The sequence below is a fragment of the Penicillium nucicola genome (assembly GCF_028828085.1).
Source record: "Penicillium nucicola strain IBT 29836 chromosome Unknown utg000005l, whole genome shotgun sequence".
NCBI lineage: Eukaryota > Fungi > Ascomycota > Eurotiomycetes > Eurotiales > Aspergillaceae > Penicillium > Penicillium nucicola.
The window spans coordinates 2,325,138-2,334,784 of NW_026643129.1; the positions used below are offsets into that span (position 1 = coordinate 2,325,138).

General features: G+C 50.6%; 4 protein-coding genes across 4 annotated transcripts; 1 reads left to right on the plus strand and 3 right to left on the minus strand.

The window, feature by feature from the left end:
- Positions 1-281: 281 nt before the first annotated feature.
- Positions 282-3,016, plus strand: N7511_005942 (pseudouridine-5'-phosphate glycosidase/carbohydrate kinase family protein; the record flags this gene model as incomplete). The annotated part of the gene is made up of 7 exons (XM_057128319.1): positions 282-471; positions 543-751; positions 801-900; positions 948-989; positions 1,040-1,270; positions 1,324-1,621; positions 1,699-3,016. 7 exons carry the CDS (start codon positions 282-284, stop codon positions 3,014-3,016), a joined length of 2,388 nt encoding a protein of 795 aa, XP_056984836.1.
- A 145-nt stretch (positions 3,017-3,161) lies between these two features.
- On the minus strand, positions 3,162-4,664 carry N7511_005943 (dienelactone hydrolase; the record flags this gene model as incomplete). The annotated part of the gene is made up of 3 exons (XM_057128320.1): positions 3,162-3,502; positions 3,552-4,241; positions 4,301-4,664. 3 exons carry the CDS (start codon positions 4,662-4,664, stop codon positions 3,162-3,164), a joined length of 1,395 nt encoding a protein of 464 aa, XP_056984837.1.
- Positions 4,665-5,003: 339 nt separating this feature from the next.
- fmn1 (riboflavin kinase) lies at positions 5,004-5,833 on the minus strand (the record flags this gene model as incomplete). Its single annotated transcript, XM_057128321.1, has 3 exons — positions 5,004-5,303; positions 5,404-5,604; positions 5,717-5,833. 3 exons carry the CDS (start codon positions 5,831-5,833, stop codon positions 5,004-5,006), a joined length of 618 nt encoding a protein of 205 aa, XP_056984838.1.
- Positions 5,834-6,507: 674 nt separating this feature from the next.
- N7511_005945 (Zn(II)2Cys6 transcription factor domain-containing protein) lies at positions 6,508-8,662 on the minus strand (the record flags this gene model as incomplete). Its single annotated transcript, XM_057128322.1, has 3 exons — positions 6,508-6,525; positions 6,582-8,386; positions 8,443-8,662. The coding sequence occupies 3 exons, from the start codon at positions 8,660-8,662 to the stop codon at positions 6,508-6,510; spliced, it is 2,043 nt and encodes a 680-aa protein (XP_056984839.1).
- Positions 8,663-9,647: the final 985 nt, after the last annotated feature.

A 9,647-nucleotide genomic window follows, 5' to 3' on the forward strand; every position in this document is an offset into this window, starting at 1 on the left:
TTTTCAAAAAGCAGGGTATCCAGATGCCAACGTGAGTCGTCGATGGAGGACGTGAAGCTGATGAGGTGTCCCCAATGTGTGTACGGGGGGCGGAGCGGCCATTGCGCGCACTCCGGGCTCTTATCGATAACAGCTTCTCCTCTTCTACTTTCTTGGCTCTTGACTCTCGACTTACTTCTCTTGTTCTCTCTCTCTCTCTCTCTTCTGTCTTTGCTTTTGATTTCTGCTTGTTGCTCTTCCAGCTTTGCCAGAGCTCCTCTGATTGCATTGCATCGAGCATCATGCTATCAAGCACAGTGCTCGCTTCGCGAGCTGCTTTCAAGTCTCACCTCGTGAAGGGAGCTCGACTGTCGCGTGCTCGTTATCATGACTTCGCTCAAAGCAAGTTCTTCAGGGTTTCAGAAGAGGTGCGAGATGCAGTTGCTACTGGCAAACCGGTTGTATCTCTCGAGACCACCATCTATACACATGGTGAGTCCCGGCATGTCTTGGAGATGGGCATCTCCGCTCAAAAGCGGGGAAACATTGGCTGATCACTACAGGCTTCCCATATCCCGATAACATTGCGCTAGCTGCATTGTTGGAATCTGTGGTCAGGGCTAATGGCGGTGTTCCTGCAACTATTGGCATCGTCGGTGGTGTGGCCAAGGTTGGTCTCAATGCAGAAGAAATGATCGAGCTGGCCTCGACGGCGGAAAAAAAGAGTGCTTTGAAAGTGTCTCGTAGAGATCTGGGCTATATATGTGGATTAGTGCGTTACTCAGATCGAATTTCAAAGTCTCGAACTAATACATTTCTAGGGTCTGGCTGGCAAGAAAATGCACGGCGGTACTACCATCTCTGGCACTATGATTCTCTCAGAGCTGGCTGGTATCAAAATCTTTGGTACCGGTGGACTAGGTAATTTTCACCTTCAAAGTCGATTGATGATATCTAACCATTTTCAGGTGGCGTGCATCGTGGAGCAGAGAACTCCATGGACATTTCTGGTAAGAATGTACACGATGATCACAAGATCGAATACTGACATATGGTATAGCTGATCTTACCGAGCTGGGACGGACCCCAGTAACAGTCATCAGCTCTGGTTGCAAGAGTTTCTTGGATATTCCTCGAACTCTCGAATACCTGGAGACGGAGGGCGTCTGCGTTGGTACCTTTGCAGATGGCCGAGAAGGCCCTGTCGACTTCCCTGCCTTCTTCACCCGCGAGAGTGGCATCCGCAGCCCCAAAGTCATTCAAAATGAAGCCGAAGCCGCTGCTATCGTTTGTAAGTTTGTGTATCATGTTCGCTGGGATGCAACCAGGTTAACGGAACTCCAGATGCGCAATCCAAGCTCCCTCTATCCTCTGGAATCCATTTCGCCAACCCTGTTCCTTCGGAGTTCTCCATCCCCAAGCTTGACATGGATTCCATCATTGAGGAGGCAGTCCGCCTCGCTGATGTAGAGGGCTACCACGGCAGTGACAACACACCTTTTATCCTCGCCAAGATCAAGGAGCTGAGCGGTGGAAAGAGTGTAGTGGCAAACCGTGCCTTGATCGAGTCCAATGCCAAACGCGCAACCCTCGTAGCCGTGGAACTTGCCAAACTCGAACAGTCTGACCGAGCGGAGGATCGGTGAGTTTATGTCTAGCCACGAGATATGAGATACGAGATACAATCAATGCTAAGTTCGAATATATTTTTCCCCATAGACACATGCCAGCGACCCCAGGCGTAGTCTCGCCGGTTCCAGGTATCTCTCCAGCAGAAACTTCCACGCCAGTCACTTCAACCCCAACCCCAATTGAAAGAGCAGATGTCATCGTCGCCGGCTCCCTCGCCATTGACCTCTCCTGCGACTATACCCCCTTCGGCGACGAACTGACTCAAGTCGCACCAGTTCCAAATACCTCCAACCCAGCAGTAATATCCCAAAGCCTCGGCGGCGTCGGCCACAACGTCGCTGTAGCAGCTAACTACGTCGGTAGTCCTGTGGTTTTCTGCAGCGTAGTCGCAGACGACCTCAGCGGACGAGCAGCGCTCTCAGCCCTGGAGAAAGAAGGTCTAAGCACAACAGGCGTATCCGTTCTCCCTGCAACACCAGGCACCCGCACAGCACAATACATTGCCATAAACGACATCAACAAGGACCTGCTAGTAGCTATGGCAGACATGGGCATCGTCGAACTCCCAGAATCACAACTCGACTTCGACGGATTCTGGGAACCGCTCATCGCACGCACAACGCCAAAATGGGTTGTTGTCGACGCGAACTGGCGACCTGAAGTGATTGCTAAGTGGAGCGCCGTTGCACGCAAGTACGGAGCCCGCGTGGCCTTCGAGCCCGTCTCTACGACTAAGGCGCGCCGTCTTTTCGGCGGCGATGCCAATGGCGCTGATGCTACTATTGGACCAAAGCACACTGTGCCTGACAACAATATTAGCCTGGCTTGTCCTAATAAGCTGGAACTGGCTGCTATGTTCACTGCTGCACGTGAAGCACAGCTATTTGAGTCGACTGAGTGGTGGCATGTCATCGATTCAATGAACATGAGTCCAGCCGGTTCACGAGAGCGACTTGTGCGGTTAACTTCACCATCACTTGTAGACGAGGGTCTTCCGCAGCAGACTATCCAGCTTCTTCCGTTCATTCCTTGTATCCTTACCAAGCTTGGTGGCGCAGGTGCTCTTCTCACACAGCTTTTGCCGCCAGGGGATCCGCGTCTTACGGATCCGGAGTCTGCGCCTTATATTCTGGCTCGCTCCCATGTTGACTCGGACGTGCCGTTTGGGGGTGTTTACATGCGACTATTCTCACCAGCTACAATTCTTGGTGCGCAGGATATCGTCAGTGTGAACGCGGCTGGTGATACCTTGCTTGGTGTTGTTGTGGCTGGTCTGGCCAAGAGTGATGCTGCGCGCATTGAGGATATTATTCCTATTGCTCAAGAGGCAAGCCGGAAAACACTTGCTAGTGCTGGAGGTGTCAGCAAGGATCTCGTGGAGTTGCGAGCGACATTAGGGCTGTAGGAGTTGGCTGGTCTTCTTAGGGTCCTGCTGTAGTCTACCGGCAGTCTACCACATCTTATTACCAAGTCTATTTTAACTCTATACTTTCTTTGATTGTAAGTATCATTCTCAAGCTGTCTTGAATAAGTGACCTGGTTGCATATCCTCAAACAGGAACAGGCTGCATTGCCCGCGGCAGAAGTCCTGGATCCAACATGCCAGCTTGCACGAGCACGCTTGCTTGATCCCAATACAAACTCTGGCGTGTAATCTGCCCTGCACAGAAACTTGCCACCACAATGATAATAACCTGGATATCTCGACCTGTAGGCGCAATACAAGGTAACAACCAGGGTATCTCCGCAGTATGCCGACAAGAAAACTGAATCTCATCAACAATCCGATCAGACCCCACCGTCCTCGTTAGAAGACGAATCTTCTGATCCTTGGGTCCATTAGGAATGAAAGTCTGAGAAAAGAAAGACCTCAAACTCGAAATATCCGAAGCTAAAATTCGTCAGCGAAGCCCTAGCCCGAAAGGAAAATCAAGTCTCACCACCGGCAGAGGTAGGAAGACAAGTAACAGCCGATATCCCCTCAGAATAGTCAGCGTCGCCAGCATGACTAGCAGCAAGCAACTCAACAGGCGGGTTTACAACGCGCCGATCCCCTAGTCGCCGCTCATCAACCTCAGCACAAATTCGATCCCAATACTCCTCCCAAACAGTCTCAATATCAACAACAGCCCAATGGCTTCCAATTCCAAAAGACCTCTTCAGACATCCCAAAGCTCGACTCCAAGCCAACTGTGACCCAACCTCATCCTCGTAAGTTATATCCATATCCTCATCCCCCTCCCCAAACCTCTCAGTCCCCATCTCCTTTTCTGCAAATCCTGCCGTACACCCCGGATACGAGTAGACGTGGCATCTATGCCGTTTTTTATGTGTAACATCGCCTTCAGATGCACTGAGTTGAATCCACGGCCACAGGGCACAGGGCTGGAGGCGTGGACCAGGCATGTGAATCTGGATAGGAAGGAAGGTACTCTTCGAATCAGATGCAAATATAGTCGATTCATTTGAGCATGCCGGCTGCTCGCAATTTTCTTTGCTTCTGTAGGTGTATTGGTCTGAGGAGGGCAGGGGATAGTATGCTATCAGAGCACATAGGCGTGGGAAAGGATTTGTATTGCTCGTAATCTGATGATGCGAAGATAGCAGGAGATAGGCCGGTCGGTGGTATGCTATTTTCTCATGTTAGCATATCAATGGCTTTCGATTGAGTCTAGTTGATAATGTATACCAATTATCGCAAACCGCTCGCCGGTCTCGAGCTCATCTTCCTCCAGATGTACGACCTTCTCGAGAGCTTTGCGGTCCTTTTCTGCATCTCCACGGCCTGTAAAAGGAATATAAGTCACCACAAACCCCTCAGCCTGAAAGCGCTGAATGGTATGCGAATCGAATTCAGACGTATCAGAGACGATGAAGAGATATCGCCGCGATGGCTCATCAAAGCACCGGTTGCGTTTGCCGGAACTCGTACTGACCACTCGCTGCAGTCCATGTGGATGAGAATCAGCGGAATTGGGTCCTGTGGTCTCTGCTTGATAACTGCCGGAGCTCTGGGCTCGGCGTCTGGTGAGGCGTTGGAAGACGTTTACCATTGTGGTGTGATAGAATGTAGAAAGATGATCGGGCACTCAGCCCTAATTAAGGCTGACAGAAAGACAGAAAAGACTTGGTATTACATATGTCAAGAAAGGAAAATGAATGCCTGGAATGCCAATATGCCAATGCTTAGGGTTTCTTGGAGTGACGTCGACGATGTCACATTCCGATAAGATAACCAAATGCGGAAGTATAGCATCACATGGTGCAGTTGATAAGTTGATGTGGCCAGGAAGTAGGTCAGTATGTAGGTATGGATGTCTCCTCTATTGCTAGACACAATACAGACTCGTCTTTTGGTCCCTATCTTCAATGGGCACCGGATCTATACTTTATCACTCAAAACTCATCAACCACCTCCGATCCTCAGTCACCTTCCCAGTCGCCTTCTCATCATCAACAACATAACACTTATAAGAATCACGCAGTAAGCTCTCACGCGCAACCTCGCAATCAAGTCGAATATCCTCCACAAGCGCCTCCAACGAGACATAATCAAACTCGGGACGAATGTAACCCAGAATCAAGAGATTGAGCTTCGTCGTATAGAAGTCCGGCAAGCGGTTGAATTTGGTCTGTCCTTCAGCTGCAGCTGTAGGCGATGGTTCATTCAGAGGGGGCATGATGTGGATTTCCTATCCTTGGTTAGCAACACATCCATGTACAATCAGGCAGCATAACAAAGTTGATAGATATGATATGGCAACCAGATTATCGGGCGAATCTGCAACATACCACCGAGCGCACAGTATTCTTGTAGAAAGGATTATATCCGATACTCAGTACCGCGGGCAGAATAACAGCCTCGGGAGTTGAAGAATCGGGGTGATATGTCTTAGGGTCTAGCGCCACAACACCAAAGTAGACGCCCGAGATCAGCTCGGGGTGTTTGTCGGAGAGATCATCGGCGGGGATATTGGCGGTTGGGATTCCTAGCTGCATTCGCAGTACGAGTCAGCTATATGGTCCAAGCCCTAGACATGTCCTAGCTTATCCTATACGCCAAGCGAACAGGAATAGCATGGAAAGGCGAGAGCTTGTCACGTACGTCTTTGCTGCCCCGGCCAAATCCTTTAATCACTGGGCCTGACAATCGGACTGGGTAGGGTGTCTCTGGGCCTGCATCGGGACCGGCAACGGGATCGCGCGGCTTGTCGGGGCGCATGGCTGTGTCGGGTAGGGTGGAGTGAGGTTTTCTCGAGTGGGTTCAGTAGTTGGAGTTGAAGAGGAGATTGTCTTGACGAATTGGATTTGTGTCAATGAGTGAGATTCCAGGTTTACGGGGGGAACATCGACTGGATGATATGGTGGGGTTATCGCGATAAGGGTTTGTGGCCTTGTTCCTCAGGTGTTCAGGTGTCCAGGTGTCCACAGCGTCTTCGATCGTTATACTTCAGGAGAGTCAACCTTGGAAGTGATACTCCTGCTCGTTACTGAAACAAATCTAGGGTTCGAGGTCACAAGGGGCCTCACTCAATATCATGGCATTAATGCTCCATACAGTAATCCTATCCCAGAGATATCTTTTTTTTTCCTTTTGAGCGCCACAAAGAAGACAGAAAGAAAAGCATATCGACATCCCCCAATCAGTGCTAGGGGCTCAAACAGACACCATATGTACGTGAAGAAGTAACAAGACAAGAATCCCGGACAAAAGCCGAGCAGTGAAGAAAACCGGGATCGGGGGAATCATACAGTCCCAGGGTCAAGAAATATGTACCAGAGTGTGGCGACAAGAAAAAACGTGCAAAAAAAAGACAGGCGTAAAATGACAACCTTGTCGAGGGTATGAAAGTCTGAAAATGAACAGAAACGGCAAAACTGAGAATAGACAAGAAATCAAATGCAGGGCAAGAACTAAATAAAGTTAGCATCCAGTCATATCAGCTCCCACAGTTCATGGATCAACTTACATTCATCACAATAAGCATTGGAATATCGAACACATCTCGCTTGACTGTCCAGCAGTACGCGCATTCGACCTTTCCATCCTTGAACCCAAGCTGGTTCATACCAGCCTCGCCGGCAATGCCACCCTTGCGAAGATGACTATTCCACTTGCCATGATCATCAGACTGGGCCCCGTCCATGTCCTCCTTGGTCTTGTACTTGAGAAGCTTGCATTTCGTCATGACACTGCCACGAGAGTCACCAAATGCCAACCGGGCAAAGTCTTCATAGAACTCAACGACGCTGTCGTCGTCAAGAAGTTCGGCCAAAAAGACGGGTTGTGGGCGTCCACCTTGGTTTTCTAGTGTTGAGCCGCGCGGTGTGAAGCTGCCGCGAGATGTTGTCCCCGATTGCGGTACGCCTGATCCACCCGTGTTGACATTAAGATTGGCTTCTTTGCCTAATAGCACGTCTTTCTTCCAGCCGGTTAGGATACTGAATTCTTTACCTACGGCGGCGATCTCACCGGTGCGTCGGCAGACAATGGTCGGTGTGCCGCAGGCATTGATAAAGTCTTCGTATTCCCAGAGCGTACGCTGGAAGCATTTCTCCATGAAGATCAGGTCATCGCGATTAAGCGTTTTCGTAGTTGCGATAAAGGAGGGTCGAATAGAAGCGAGAGCCTTGGCGATACGCACAGTCTTCTGAGGGGTGAAGCGCCGTTGGATGAAAGCAGTGAGGTTGTGGAAACCACTGGTGTAAGCATAGGGCTCTTTAACACTCTCGTATATTGACGAAGGATTACGTTGACGCCGCTTGAAGCCAACCTGCAGGTTCGGGTGTTTCAGGATCGAAGCTGAAGTCACCTGGCGTTGTCCGTTCGGCGCCAGGCTGTTAGACTTTGAAGGAACATTGTTAAATGTGCCGTCTTCAAAGCCAGTTGCAATATTCGGACTTGGGGCCGAGCCAGGGCTTGTAAAGTTGGCAGGGCCACTTTCAATGGCAAATGCATGTGGCGCATTTGCTTTCATGTGTTCGGGGACCATGCCATTCGGGCCATACACACCGCCAACATTCACATGTTGGCCCGAGGCCGCACTAGTCGACCATTCGTTTAGAAGAGGATCACCAAACATGAATGGCTGTTGATTACCCGGGCTTTCTCCAAATCCAGGAGCTGGTGTGGAGAACTGGGCTGATCCACTGCGGCCGATCGAGCCTCGCTGCCCTGCGGAATCGGTCGGAGAGTCTCCAGCCCCAGTGGCCATGTGACCGAGCATGCCAAATTCCAAGGCACCATAACGGTTCTCGAAATTCATGCTTGAAAGGTCGAAATTAAAGAGCGCAGGATCGCTGGGGTCAAAGAATGGTCCTGCAAAGGGGTTCGGGTTCTGGGATTGATTCGTCTCGCCAGGGAGAGCGGTGTTGGGAGTAGATTGCTGGTTCACGGCGGATGAAAGACTGGGAGTGCGGCCATTGGTGCTGGACTTCATGTGGAAGGTAGGCGACACGGGGGATTGTGTCGTGAAAGGACTTTGACTCAAAGGAGGATCTTGGTATACATTGTAACCGGGTTGTGGCGGCGTCGGGTAGAAGTTGTTATTCGAAGAATTCGTTTGCTGTGGGTTCGTGTTGGTTGCGTTTGATCCATTTCTAGATATGGGCAGATTATTGCGAAGGGTGTTGTTATAGAGGTTGCTGCTGCTGACAGCTGGCATGAGTGCTCCATCTGGAGCATCGTGAAGGTACTTGGCCTTCTTGCGAACACCATCATGGCATGCGTCTTGAAGGCCGCGCTTTATACAGCGTTGACACGGTCGTTCGTCGCCTGAAACACCAAAAAATTAGTAGATTTCCCGATATCGGGTGCTCAATCCATCATACCGCATGTCAAGTGCGCCCGCTGGCATGCAAAGCAAGCTCGGCGGGCCTTCTTCCGTCGCGGTCGCGACGGATCCTTGGCATTGGCAGCTTTGCGGCTCTCCGCCTTGCTATCGCCATTAGACTTGGAATTTACAGTCTCCATATGCTCGGAATATTCGGTGACATCAGCGGAGTCGCGATCCTCGTCTCCTATCGAGCCGTTCCTAGCGTCCACATTCATTTCGGCATGTATTCCGAGATGGGCGGCTGAAAGAAATCGTCCGAAGAATGAAGACTATCAAAGATATCTCAATGCGCGTCGACCCTCTGCACGGCTAGTGGTGTTGATCTAGAGAACAAGACGTGGTGGCGACAATACCGATAGCATCCGCGCTTCGATCGCGGCGGACAAGCGGATCCACGTGCGCAATATCTTGCCCGACGAGTGCAAGACGCAAGACGCACGATCACACGGGGCGAATTACTCCTGTTGAAACTGCGAACCCACCCAGATCTCCTCTCGGTCCGATCCTCGGCTCCTATAATCGCGCGGCGGTGCTGGCGGTTGTATCGGGGCAGAAATCGGCAGAACGGCGAGTCGAGTCACGGGTGTAATGGGGAACAATCGACAGGAAATGCGAAAGAACGACGATCTGACACATTGAAGGGTTTTCGAGGAATGCGAGAAATTGGCGCAAGCTGACAGAAAATGCCGCAACGGTAGTGGAAAGGAGTCGCCTGCGGGGGAGGCAATACGGCGAACAGCTCGACCCCGTAAAATTGTCTACCAGATCTGAGACTAATCTCCAAATCGGATCGCAGAACCGAGAAAATGAGGAGAAAGCAAAGACAAAAGGCAGTTCGAGGTATGCGCGGGGGAAGTGGATGACTCTGTTCCCGTGACTGGGGTCAGTTCAATTGCCAAAGTGACAAGGATAATTTTAGTCGAATTTTAAGTAGGAAAGCGATGCGATTTTTCGGGATTTAGGGTCGTTTCGCACTTTCGAAGCCCCAGGGCTGAATCTACTGCGTAATAGCCACCCTTTTTGCCGAATGAATCGGTAATTTATGTTGCTACCCAACCTCACCCGCAAGGTAGATGGCTCGACTATCACTAGAGATATCGGTTAGGGAGTCTATACAGAATATCATGCGTGTGAGGGATCTTGTATGGTCTCTATGTTCTCCTCACATGCTGACGTTTGGCAGCTCGGCCACTGGACGAG